This window comes from Macrobrachium rosenbergii, chromosome 4 (assembly GCF_040412425.1).
Source record: "Macrobrachium rosenbergii isolate ZJJX-2024 chromosome 4, ASM4041242v1, whole genome shotgun sequence".
In the NCBI taxonomy this organism is placed as follows: domain Eukaryota; kingdom Metazoa; phylum Arthropoda; class Malacostraca; order Decapoda; family Palaemonidae; genus Macrobrachium; species Macrobrachium rosenbergii.
In genome coordinates, this window is record NC_089744.1 from 42,924,099 (window position 1) to 42,938,358 (window position 14,260).

Genomic DNA, 14,260 nt, shown 5'->3' on the forward strand with positions numbered 1-14,260 from the left:
TATGGAGGAACTGAAGGATTTTTAAAGGAAACAATTGGGAAATTGAAAGGGAAATTGCAAGTAGGAGAACAAGAAAGTAAAAGTTATATGTATACATATAGGAGTAATGGTAGAGCAAAAGGAAAATAGAATTTGTCTTAATCAGTGGCAGTATATAAATTCTATAAGAACCAGAATCTAGAAGATTTACAGGTACAGTAATAGAGTGCTAGGACAAAAGGAGTTAACACGAGTATAGATCAGTGGTAGGACAGTTGAATTGGGTATCACTACATACCATGCCACAAATATTATACGATGTTAGTGAATTAAATAAAGGTTTTAAAGAAGGAACGACTCAAGATATGGGGAATATTGAAGGTGGTCATACACAAGTAGATTGTATGATGTCTTGACAGATGGTAAGGTGAGAAGTCCCATATGGTGGAAATCCAGAGAATCCAGAAGAGTAGTAAAGCCACCATTGAAGCAGAAGCTCTGAATGTTGGGGAGGCCATGGAAGCATTGGTATATTTCAAACATTTGTGGGAAGAGATAGTAGGAAAGGGGAAATTAGAGACATTGGTTAAAATTGTTAGTAACACAATAATGACTGCAATTAAATCAAGTACAGGAATTCTTGGGCGAGCAGTGAAACTGGAACAGGTGTGTTAAGTGAGTAACTGTTACATATTGGTCATGCTGGGTATTTATTTACACTTATGAGGGTCCCGCATAATGGCGGTCCTGTAGTGGTAGAAAACAAGTTTTCATTAGAAACTAGTTAGTACTAATTGTATGTAATCCATATATACTAGATGGTATATTCAGTAGTGCAGGCTAACTTGATTACAAGTGTGTAGCTGTAATATGTTTTATTTACTAAATTGTTATATGTGTTAAATATCAATATTAGCTTCAACACACTAAGATTTAGGTTAATTTTGATACTAGTATATAGCTGTACTGTATTACTATATGTACACTGTTAATCCTTTTGCAAGGGCTGTGTGAAATTTAATTTTGAATGTCATGCCATTTAGGTTAACTGCTATAAACTAATATTTTTTATAAGTAACTTACCAAGTACAGTAATTACATAGCTATTAGTTCACTTTACACGGCAACTTGAGTTCAAAATTTTGCAGGTAACACTTCACACGTCTGTGTAGGTGACCAGTTCCCCCCAGTAGCGGGAATATTAGAAATGACTTAAGTAGATAACTTCAATCTGTTCCTGCCATGCTTGGGTGAACACAGAGTATGGCGGCAGCTGTATTCATTATTTTCCCAATATAATATCTGGATTTCGGTGGTGTTCACATCCACTGGAGCACGTATCAGTAACCTTCATGAAATCTCAGGATGATTTTTTTCCTTGTTTTATTATTATTATGTTGATTCATCAACAGAATTTTGTCTAAAGTCTTTTGTTTACATCTGAGCTTGCAAGCTGCCAATAATAACTCTGCCCAAAAAGTAATCCTTATATGTGTTACGCCATTCCTTTAGGCTGAAACTTTTGCATTGTTTTGTTTACCGGGTCTAGATTACTTGCAAGCTGTCAGTATAATTTTGCCTTAAAGTTAATTTTCGAATGGTGTTTTCCGGGCATAGGCACTCGCTAGCTGCTGATTATTTGCCTTAAAGTAATTATATAATGTTTTGTCATTCATTTAGGCTAATCCAGGCAAACTTTTTTTTTTACCTAGGCTACGTGCAAGCAGCCAATGTAGTTTTGCCCTAAAAGTAAATCTTGCATCATATGCCATTCCTTTAGTCCAAATTTCACATCAATGGAGTTTACAGGGCATAGACTGTTAGAAAGCTGTCGTTATATAATTGCCTTAAAAGTAATTCTTGGATGTTTCGTCATTCCTTTAGGCTAAAGATTTGCATTTTATGTTTGTTTACCGAACCTAGTATACTTGCTAGCCGTCGGTAAGTAATATTATCTTAACCCTCACATTCTCCCTTGCAGGGAATTGAACGTGTAAGGACAGAAATTGGTAAGGAGAGAAGGATGCTTAATTTACAGCTCCTAGACTATATAGCTTGAGCTGAGCCAGTTTGAGGATTTGAAGTCTTTCAAAACAAACTTTAAACTTTTTGTTTATCAATACTGTGATATGGAATATCAAACAGTGAATGTGGAACTTGCAGTGTGATGAGACATACTCAGGGCAGTACATCTGATGAATAAACTTTTAATTTGATAATGGAGGCCCTGCAAACACTTCGGAGGTGTCAACAAGTAACAAGTTATGACAATATTTTATCAGCCAAGAATCAGTCCCAGTATTTGCTTTGTTAGTATATTGTGTAGAGTACTTGCTTCACCAGTACATTTACTAAGGTGGAACTTTTTCTGAGAAGTTTCTCGTGTCTCCTGTGCAAGGATAACACTCATATAGGTTGATGCGCAGATCGTGAACGTTCCATACTTCCAGTACCCAGATGCAGCCACTGGCGCTCACTTCAACCTGACACCAGCTCATGCTAAAAGCACCCAAGGGCAACTCCTACCATCTGGCGCCAGCTCATGCTCTGTGCAGCCAAGGCGCCCCAAAGCGCCCAAGTGCTCCCATGGGCGACAACTGTAGCAAACAGCCAGGCATGTACAAAGCTGACATACCCTTTTTCTCTCCCTCTACTAGCTCTGTGTTTATCCACTTGCTTCTGTGCCTGGTTCTCTGGCTTCCTTCGCTAGTCTTGTGTCTGGGTTAACAGAAAATTAACCTTGCAAAGTGAGTGTTGTGCAGTGGAGGAGGTGATTATCTGGCCTGTTGGTTCTCCTAGACCTAAGTCACTGTCATACTCCCCTTCTCCTGGGAGAAGTCATACTGAATGTCCAAGGGTGGCTGGTGGGATTTACCCCAGGTAATTGCCCCCTCTGTTGAACCTGTTGCATATTCCCAGGTATCGACAGACAGCCACTGAAAAGGCGTCATCATGGAGGTGTAGTAGAGGAGGTGGCTAACCGGCCCTTCAGATATCCTAGACCCAAAGTCCCAGTCATACTCCCCTTCTCCTAGGAGAAGACATACTGGTGGTCCAAGGGAGTCCGAGGGAGTTTGCCCCCGGGGTAGTTGCCCCTTGGTCGAACCTGTTGCACATTCCCAGGTATTGACAGACAGCCACTGAAAAGGCATCTTCAAGGCAGTGTAGTAGGCTATCCAGCCTGTCGGATATCCTAGTCCTAAAGTCCCTGTCATACTCCCCATCTCCTGGGAGGAGACATACTGGCGGTTCAAGGGAGTCCGAGGGGTTTTGCCCCCGGGTAGTTGTCCCAGAGTCAAGCCTGTGACCCAGGTACAGTATCGTCAGACAGCCACTGGAAGGCGTCTTGATGAAAGCATAGTGTTTCAATGTGTAGTTGTAGCATCACTCGAAATGGTCTTCCAGAGCACCGGTCTTCAGCCTGCTAGGCTGACGCCTCTTTTTGGCGCCAAGTGTTTGTCCAGTGTTCCATGGAGTGCCCAGTGACCCACTCCGGGAGCCCAATGTCCAGAGTACTTGCTTTGGCAGTACATATTCTAATTGGAACGGTGTAGGGAAATTAGCATGGCCCCTGCACAAAGTTGATGCACAGTTTGTGAAGCCTTCCACAATTTTCGATCAGCGCCTAGATTTTTTCATTAGAAACACTGTTGTTCTTTCTTGGGCGCTAGTTCCTGATGGAACGCCTGGCTCCAGCCTCCTAGTAGTCAGCACCAGTCCCCTTTGCCAGGTGCCTACTCTCCGCTCAACACTCAGCGTCCACTCATGAGCTTTGTTTTTTCTGTTTAAGGATTGTGGCTGGCCTGTGGAGGACTGTGTTGTACCGCAGAATTTTGTGGTTTGTATGAGATGCAGTCCAGCCTACGGGTTTTCCAAGTATCCACATGGCTGTCAAGAGTCTGCAGAGTCAGCAGTTGGTTCGCAATGTCCACGACGCTGCGCAATACTTTGCAAGATCGCTTGGTTGTCTATAATGGAGACGGACTTCTACAATGGAGATGAACTAGAAGTCCTGTCTTCCGAGACAGGGTTTTTTCAGCTCGGGGACCTATGCCTTGACCCTTATGCGGTATTTTAGGTCTTCTCACGAGTCCTCTCTCCTCTTCGTTTGACCTTTTTTCTGGACTTCACATCAGTCTTGGCTTTTTTTTTTTTTTTCTGGACTCCACATCAGTCTTGGCTCTTTTTTTCTGGACTTCACATAAGTCTTGACTTAGAACGACTGTCTTGACCGGAGTACTTTGGTTATAACTGGGACAAGGTAGTACAGTTGGACACCGTCACCTTTTTACCATAGCCCCGGATTAAAGTCAGACCTACAACGGTGGCTGTACATACATAGATGAAGAAGGGAACTCCCTTTTTCCTCCAAGCCCAGAACTCATCTTCTACTTTACACCTTGGATCTTGGTCGAGGAACTCATTGGTGAACTGAAAACTTTCCGTGTCATGCTCCCCAGATGGTGTATCTGTCTCACATATGTTAGAGAGCTGTAAGCATTTCTCTTGGGAGCTTCACTGCTTCTTTGCCTTAGTTTACACCTGGACTGCAGTAGTTCTCTCTAGACGAGATTTCATTCTTAGCGTATACGTAGAGAAGAAAGGCTCACTTTCTCTCATTTTCTTTCCAATCAAGAGAACCTCTACTGTTAACGGATTGGATTCGATTTCATTCAAGTCGTCTAAAGTTCTTGTGGACAAACTGAGAGCAAGTACTTCCTTATGTCCCCTGGTCTGGTGGGAACTGTGGAGTCCATGGGGCAGACCGTCTATGATCCTATTTGCCACCTCAAGGAACCTTCGAAGCTTCAGAAAGCACCAGTATAAGGTTCTTCTGCTAGACTTATTGCTTAAGTCATTCTTCTAGCCCCATCTACCAGACTAGGTGGGTCTTTTTTGAAGCTGAGGTGCAGTCTCTAACCCTCTTCTTGAAGACATCTATGGCCCATTTTTGGATACCTCTTCTGTACCTAAGGAGATCTACGTCTTTTGTACTCCATCAGGAAAGGGTATTGATCTTTGCTTAACTAAGTGCTTAAACACAAGGACCTAGCTTTTGACGACCTTATCTGGTCTTTGATGCGCCCAAGCGAGGAAGAAATCTGGTCTGCTGGAGCCTGGATGTGTTGTGAATGACTGACAAGTCCCTTGTTTGATCCCTGTGTTCCTCTTCCCAGCAACCTTACATGGAAAACACCCTTCCGAGTGACCTCTGACTTCGACTGGGACACACTGGTGAGATCCAAGTCGTTGTTTAGAGAAGGTATTTTCACAGGGAGATGCTTTTTTCCTCGTTTACCCTGGGATTTTTAGCCACAACGAGGATCTATTCAAGCTCTAGATCTGTTCCTTCTCCTTTAGGAAATTAATGGACATCATTGACTGAAGAAGAGAGAACCTTCTGTCCAGCCACAGCTTTTGGTTTTTACATGAACAGAATTGGACTAAGATCACATCCTGAAAGGGCTTATTTCTGAATGCTTAAGGAAACATTTTGCCTTTTTAAGTGAAAGTCAAGGATATCAGAGTAGACTCTTCCTCCATAGCTTTCAGGCTCGTTTGTCCTTTACTTCTATTCAACTTAGTCCTACTGGAATTATATTCATCCTCCACATCTCTACTTCCATTCCACGTATCCCTACTGGAAGTATAGTTGTCCTCCGCATCTTCCTTTCTTATCAGGTGATCCCGATCTAGCTTGCTTGTCACCCAGTTCGCTGGGTGAAAACTACAGTCTGGCATTAGCTGCTGTCTGGCACCAGCTATAGAGCTGGCTCCCAGCCTGGCACCAGCTCTTGCTCCGAGTGCCCACCAGCTCCCACGGGCTCCCGCTAGCTCCCAGAGGCACCTGCTATCCCTCACAGGTTGCTAGCTCCCACAGGCGCCCGCTAGCTCCCACGGGTGCCTGCTAGCTCCCACAGCTGCCTGCTAGCTCCCACGAGCGCCCACTAGCGACCACGGGCGTCCGCTAGCTCCCATGAGCGTTCACCAGTCCAGAGCTCTTAGCCCAACTGGCACTCAGCGCTTCTGGTGCCAGCTACAGCCTGACACCAGATCATTCTCCAAGCATTCAGGCCCCCTCCAGCTCTGTGGGAGAATAGGGAGGTGTCTATCTTTTTGGAGTTTTTCAGAGGACCATCCTCTACATATGGTGATATGGCAAGATCTGTTTCATTCACTGACTAGTATGTATTGCCCTCATGGACTTCTAACTTGGGGGGACACACTCAGAATTAAGAGAGCAGTTTGCCTTCTTTCAAGTAAAACTAAGGACTTCATAGTAGCCTCTACCTAGTTAGCTTGCATACATTTTATGCCTCGTACGTCCATTCTGCCTTCGAACTATGGGAATGTAGCCATTCTTCATTTCTCACTATTTTTAATGGAAGGTAAAGTGTTGAATTTTTCAGTGCCTTGGGGCCATTTCTTGTGACTGGCATGGTATCATGGAAGGAAGCATAGGATTGTTTTTTTTTTTTTTTTTTTTTTCCCCACTGTCTCTTCACCTTGTAATAAGGTGTCAAATTTTTTGCGGGGCTTGGGGTTACATTGTACCTGAAGCACCCACCACTCTCAGTGGATGGGTTGTGGTTTTATCTGTATAGGTGACAGTGTTGTCTGGTTTTTATTTTTGTGCTATGCCCAGGGCTAGGGCGAGCACCTGTCATGCTTTGCTAGCCATTGGAGCACTTCCTTCGCTGCAAAGTTCCCACTAAGTAGGAGGCGACCCATGGCTATACCGCCACACCATGCTGAGTTAAGATGAGCACCTACCAGAGGCAGTATCCCAATAGCTTTCTTAGCTGATAGGTAACGACAAGCATTGGTTTTCAATGCCAGCAGTTTTTTCTATTTTCAGATTCATTACATACATAATGATTTTGGAGTAGAATATGTCCATGTATCCCACCTCCTATCAAGGTGGGAATCAGCTATGCAATTACTTGGTAAGCATATTTAAAACTATTTTACTATAAAAATGTCATGTTTATGTAACCCAGGCTACTGTTTTATATGGCTTAGGTTAATGCTTCTAGCATAATTTACCTTTGGACTGAGAACAGAGGATTACTTGAAGGGTTCTCACTTAGCCTATTCTATGCCACTGCCTAGTGTAGGCTTATTTAAATTATATTAAGGATATAAACTATACAGGAAAAAATCCTCTTATAATCATATCTGGCCGAGATTACGCTTTTATCTGATATTCACCCACTGCTTTATTTAAGCTGAACTACTGTTGAGGCTAATAATAGGATATTCCTAAAGGGATTTCTATTTGATCTGGTTATACTACTGCCTGGTCTAGGTTTATATCACCTTTAAGGATGCAGGCGACATAAGAACCCACCTAATTAATAGCCTTACAAATAGGCTACCATGCTGTAAAATAATGTTACATTTAATCTAGCCTAGGGTGCTGTTTATGTCTAATCCTAGGCTATTTGGTCTAAACTACCACTTAGGCCAATAATAGGATATTTCTTAAAATGTTCTCACTTAACCTAGTATAGGATATTGCCTAATCCAGATCATTTGGAGCGCCCTTAAATGTATAGCCTATATAAAACAGAAACTCACTAACATGTAGCCTTTTAGCTAGGCTACTGTTTGGTCTAGCCCAGGTTATTGTTTTATCTAATCCCAGGCTACCTGGTGTAAGGTATTATTTAGGCCATAATAAGATCATTCTTAAAATGTGCTTGCTTAACTTAGTATAGGGTATTGCCTATACAAAATAGAAATTCACTAGTATGTAACCTTATAGCTAGGCTACCATTTCATGTAGTCCAGATTATTGTTTTATATAATCCCAGGCTACCTGGTTTGAGAAACTATTTAGGCCATGACAGGATAGTTCTTAAAGGGTTCTTTCTTAGTCTAATCGAGGCTACTGCCTAATTCAGGTTATTTAATTCACACTGAAAGGTATGGGTTACATAAAACAAGTTGACCTTGTTATGTAGCCTTAATGCTAAACTACCATTCCATCTAGCCAGGATTACTGTTTCATCTAGTCCTAGGCTACCTGGTCTAAGCTAATGCTTAATCCAATAATGGGATGTTTTGTAGAGGGTTATCACTTAACCTCATGTAAGGTACTGCCAAATCTGGATTATTTAGATCACACTTAGGTGTATAGGCTATATAAAAATTTTACTAATATGTAGCCTTATAGCTGGGCTACCATTTTATCTTACTCAGATTATTGCTATTATATCTAATCCTAGAGTCCTTGGTAATTTAGGTTAATACTTAATCCAGATTATTTATTTCATGCTTAAGGATATGTAATCCTAGGTCGTAGGCTACAGACAACATCCCCTTTTTATCTGGTCTAAATTATTCTCAGTCAGATCTAGGCTACTACCTAGATTATTGTAGATATCATAGAATCTGAAAGGATTTTCTATATTAATAATAAATTGTGGAACATTTCTTTTACTTAAAACATCTGATTGAAATGACAGATTTTCAAAATGATTTGCATTTTTCACAGTTAACATTTGTGATTACGACTTAACGCCGGGTGTGTGTTTGCAAGAAAAGCTGGGTTTTTGGCTTTCACACAAAATCACATAAATTAACGAGCAATTAGTTAAAAAGCTTAAAACTAGAACTTTAACTGGAACTTAAAAACTAAGCACTTGCTTCTTTGTTTCATGTTTCCATAACTATTGAATTTTGGAAAACTGACAAGAATCAGATTCATCCAGTAACGACCAATGGAAAGTACTGTAATAGCTTCCAAGGTCTCTTACCTGTCTTTTTGTTGATATGGCGGACTGCGCATAAGCTATAATCACTTCCTCTTCTAGCAGGTTTGATGAAGGAAATAATCTGGGTATAACTTTGCTGTAAGATAAGGGAAAGAGCACTCTTATCTTTGAGCCCATTACGTACTCCATCACATATAGTGTTTATCATTATGACACAATACCTGGCCAAGAGACTGACTAAAAGAGAATTCTTTGATGTTAGTTTGGTCACCATGGAGCTCTGACAGACCCATAGAAGGCAACTCCTTGAGGACTAGACAAGCAACTACACTATCAAAAAGCAAATACTACATAATTATCTACACCAAAAAATGCCACAATATTATGAAACCACATTGGGAAGGATGAATATACAAGTCAAATTAGGAAAATGCATTACACAACGGAAAAAATGTAGAAAATTCCAAATCCATGAAGAGCAACTTAGAATAATTGTGAAGATATTGAAGTTCCACAGAAGAGTAAGGCAGGATGTAGGCTTTGTCTGGGTGTTCTGGTCAAGGGCACTAGTAATTTCACATAGCATTTTGAGGCAAGTCTGGCAGCTGAGAGTGCATTATACAAAAGTAATGCATTTAGTGATAAGTGGGAAAGTTATGAGCAAAGGATTAATGAAAGGTGAAAAATAAAGGTAATCTTATGAAAAAAAGATCATAATCAGCAATATATACAGTATAGGGAACAAAGAAAGATCATACTGGGCGTCCTCCTGAACAATAATATGTATATAGCTTCTTGATTACCATTTTTCCTTCTTTTTTAAACTTTAGGAGCAAGTTTGTTTCCAATTAATGTCAGTGATATGTCATGGGTTGTTGATGAAATAATACTTGTGCATATTTTAATGTTCCTATGTGATATATTTAAGAAGGATAATGCTTTTGTTAATGTTATACAATTTTTATTACAGGGTGCAACTGGTCATAATCCTGATTGCCCTGTCTGGGCGTCCTCCTGAACAATAATATGTATATAGCTTCTTGATTACCATTTTTCCTTCTTTTTTAAACTTTAGGAGCAAGTTTGTTTCCAATTAATGTCAGTGATATGTCATGGGTTGTTGATGAAATAATACTTGTGCATATTTTAATGTTCCTATGTGATATATTTAAGAAGGATAATGCTTTTGTTAATGTTATACAATTTTTATTACAGGGTGCAACTGGTCATAATCCTGATTGCCCTGTTTGTCAGCCTGCTTTGAATGCTCTTGCTTCACCACTGCCATTTGCACATTGCTCGCAGTCCCGTTTAGTGTGCCATATTAGTGGAGAGCAACTCAATGAAAATAATCAACCTCTCATGCTACCAAATGGTCATGTGTATGGACAGAAGGTAAATTTTAAAAGTTTTGTTTTTTACATTTTTACCTACATTTCACATTACAGTATTATGGTATATTTGGTAACATTAAATTTAGGTGTTTCTTTTTCATGCACCGAGTTACTTGATTTCTCATTTTTAGCAGTAAATTTCTTTTTATTAGAGAAATTAATCCTTTGTGAGTCTTTCAAATCCACTAAAGTGTCAGACTTGGCTTGTTCCTTGTTTTGCATCCTCATTATTGTCATTGACATTTTACTTTGTTTCATCCATTAACTATTATGAAGTAGAGGTCATATGAGTCATATGTTGTTTGTCCATATTAGTAAATTTTTGTCTGATTTCATATCTGGTCCTAAGTCATTGTGTATTTCCCATCTCCATGCTCTTCTGAGCCTTCTTATTGTTCGGCATTCTGCCATTTCGTTAGTTAAAGTAAAAGCTTGCTAAGGCAAGTTGAGAAACCCTAAAATTTGGTTGCTTTAAGCGTAAGTACATATTTAAAATTAAGTGTGTTGGAAATGCCAAAAGTGACTAATGAAGACTTGGAGTGGCTTGAATAAAAAGAAAGTGTATTGGAATAGTAATGATGCTAAGCTAGAAAAGTGAATTATGGAAAGTTCCTGTAATGTTGAGTACTGCATCATTGTTGTTATTCCATGCTCTCATCATACCAAAAAGTATTTGATATTGAACAGGACAGCAAGATTATTGGCTGTCATCTCTGTAGTTTATTTACACCAGCATTTTGGCAATCTATTCCCATGTTCAGGGCTACTTAAAAACATGAAACTAAAATAAGGAAATTTTACAATCTAAAAACTTGCTTCAATAGTTACTTCATTAGTTTTACTCTTAAGCTAAATGTAAAACTCTTAAGCTAATTGTAAAATGAAACCATGAACAGAGGACTATGTTAGGAAATATATAATTTAAAAGTATACATTACAAATAGGTACAGTATAGGTAAACTTACTGTTAAGAGGTGTGCATGGCTACTGTATAAGCTTTGAAAAGAATTCTTAAAGAGAATGACAGAGAGGGATAAAAAAGAGAGCGCAAAGCAGTGTGTAATGGTGTGGAAGTACATGTTTACAATCCCTTATACAGAATTCTAAAAACCTAAATAATTTTGTGGAGGGTAGTGTCTTTTTCTTTTGCTTTCCGTAAATCTTCTGCTGAAAACCCACTTGGACAGAGTAAACAAATTATAAACTCAAGAGAGCTCCAGAGGGAAATTAGTCTGCGGACTGAGACAAGTTGTAGTAAAAAGTGATAGATAAATATATGGAAATAGAAAAATGTAATACACCTGAATTCAGGAGCCACCAGCAGAAAGCATTAATGAACTTGCTCCTTGCTTAAACATTTGGAGGTCAGATGATTCCACAACTGCACTAGGCAAACTATTCCACATTTTAGTTGTAGCAAAGATAAAACTCTTGCAAACTGAGTAGTAGTAAGCCTTTTACTACAGAAAGACACTTTGCAGGCAAAAACAGCTAGGTCACATAAAGAAAAGTGCAGAGGATGTAAGTCATTGTAGTACATTTTATACAAGGCTGATGTAATGTAATACCAATTATAGTCCCACTTAGTGTGAAAATTCATGTTTGCCACATATCCTCATGCATTATGTGACTTTCTGAAACATAATTTGTTCATATGGGGAACAAATCTTCGGTCTTAACATTAGGATAAATCTTCTGGCGCCAGCTGGAAACCAGATTAAAAAAAAACAATCAAAATCATATATGCAAGGAATCTGTGGCATCTGGCATCTAATATGCAGATGAGGTGGTAGCGGGTCAGAGACCTAGCTGGAACCTCATGACGCATCAGTCTTTCTTCAACCGACTAGGAGAGTGGACGTTCGCTTTTGCTCTCCTCTCCCCAAGCCAGTTTTTGTCCTAAGCTTGTGATACCTTCTGGTTGTGTTGTGTGTTTGGGTGTCAGTGTGTGTTTTATGGTGTTATCATGTTGTCCACTAATCAACCTAAGAAGCTCCACGAGCGACACCGCTTGTGTCCTGGCATTCCAGGATTTCCTTGCTCCCATATTCTGGCTTCTTCTGAGATAGATCCCCATTTTACTTGCAGTAGGTGTCATTCTAATTTTTATAATATTACCAATCCATGCCTGGAATGCCATTCCTGGCCTGTTGCGCAATGGAAGAAGTTCTGCAGGAAGAAGGAACACAAAAGGAAGTCGATGCTTCCATCTTGGGAAGGATTTTCTCCTCCTCGAATGGAAGCCACTGCTCCCCCTTCTTTCAGACCTATTCCATCTGCTTTGTCATCCATTGATGCCTTTTCTCCTTTCTTTTCTTCCATTGATTCATGTTTGGAAATATCGGGAGGTAGTCATAGTGATTTTATGTATCATGCTGCCCCTTCTTTCTTGGCGGGGGATGTTTCCCCTTCAGGGAGGGAGGAGGCAGCACCATCTTGTTGTTTTGTTTCAGATTCGGATGCACAAAAGATGTCATCTATTTGGGCCTCCCTAGGCCTACCTGGGGTTCCTTCTCTGGATGGCCTGTTGTTGCATTTCATTTCTTCATGCTTACCAGTGTCGACCCCCCCCAGAAGTACCCCCTTCTCCCGGCCTCCACCACTTTGGCTCTCGTGTGATGCCACCTAGCGGGACGCCTTCATTACAAACTGCGCATCATCCTGGGTCGGCTATACCCGCAGCAATTCTGTCAACTCTGCGTCAGGCTTGTGCTCCCATGATGTCACTACCAACGTCATCTCTCCCTGTGACAACAGTATCAGTGATGTCATTTCCTCTGACTGCTCCCGTGATGTCACAACCAGCTACTGCTGTGATGTCATCTCCAGCAGTTGTTGATCCTTTGGACACTTTTATGCAGACTGGTGGGCAGACTGGACTCTGTTTTTTGGGAGAAGTACGGTGGTCCTTCTGTCAAGGAAAGATGTAGCCTTCCATCTTCTTCATCATCATCGTCTTCATCTCCCCCTTGTGTGAGACGGAGGATTGAAGACTTTGTGACTTTGTCATTTGAGAAGCCAAAGGCTGTTTCATCAGCTTCTTCCCACAGACGTGCTCCAATTCATGTACTCGAATGTAGTTGCGGCCGTGTTCATGTGGATGATGTTCACTGCCCTGCAGCCCCTCAGAAGTCGGCTTCAGTCTTTCGTTCTTCCCCTCCTTGTTCTGCACAAGTTTGGTAGAAAGTTAATAAGGCTCTGATTAAGAAGTCGAAGGTGGTGGATTCCCCTATTAGAAGCCCAGTTATTCCAAGGCCTACAAGACTTTCTCCTTCAAGGTTAAGGGTTTCCTCTCCGGACCGTGTCATCCACGGATGTGTTCTTAGCCACGTCCGTGTTGATGGGAGTGAACGTTTAGCTGACACTGTCCGTGGATTTGATTATGACCGTGATTCCATGGCTCCCAAGAGGCCGAAGCGTTCCGTGTTTCGCTTGCATAGAAGGACCCTTGTACATCGTTTGTCTTCCCGATTCCGTGGATGTGACTCATCAAGTCCTAACGTTTGTGCTTTGGTTTCTCGTTCTGGAAGTGATCACATGCATCGTTTGTCTTCGCACGTTCGAGTACGTGACTTGGAGCTGAGAGCCGATGGACTTCTGTCTTCCCATGTTCGTGGATGTGACTTGTCGATGTCAATGGATGCCCTATGTCTGTCTAGTGTTCAGGATCTCTCTCTTCTGTCTACCTCCGGATGTCAGCCGCCTTTGCATGAAGTAGAGGAGGGGGAAAGTCAGAGTTTCTGGCTTCCTACAGGGAGGTTGTTGATCTCATTTGTGAGTTCAACAATCTCTCTGAGAAGTCTGGGACTCTTCCTCCCGTGACTCCTATGGGCATAGAAGCCTTACTTGGCCTCTTCTTTTGAGTTAACTTGTTCTGGACATACTACTTCAATTAAGACGTGAATTCTTTGGTTTCGGGACGGGATAATTCTCTGCGTTCCAACAGATCCTTCAGGTCTCTTCCCCCTCTGATTTGTCATAGGAAGTATTACTCAACAAGTCTTGTACCTCTGTTGGGTAGACAGCTCAATTCTGATGTCATTCGTTTGAATCCTGGGCTAACACTACAGTAGATCAGGTTAGGGCTGACAGTCCTTCTTTAACCTTTCAAGAAGCATCTACCTTGGAGTCTACTGTCTCTCCTGTCTTTCAGACTGTCTCATGGCT

The 14,260-nt window shown here is 41.1% G+C and overlaps 1 protein-coding gene and 1 non-coding gene across 4 annotated transcripts in view; both read left to right on the forward strand.

Moving 5' to 3' along the window:
• Kaz (Katazuke) overlaps nucleotides 1-14,260 on the forward strand; it is a 117,975-nt gene that overhangs the window by 81,419 nt on the left and 22,296 nt on the right. For 2 of the 3 annotated variants that reach the window (XM_067095754.1, XM_067095748.1), the window contains one exon: nucleotides 9,915-10,094. In XM_067095754.1, the coding sequence (XP_066951855.1) occupies nucleotides 9,915-10,094 (180 nt within the window). Of the gene's footprint in view, nucleotides 1-9,669; nucleotides 9,733-9,914; nucleotides 10,095-14,260 lie in introns of those variants that run through there. The other variant, XM_067095758.1, reaches the window with a different exon arrangement.
• Nucleotides 3,492-3,594, forward strand: LOC136838404 (U6 spliceosomal RNA). Its single transcript, XR_010852983.1, has one exon. It is a non-coding gene; the product is annotated as a U6 spliceosomal RNA (small nuclear RNA).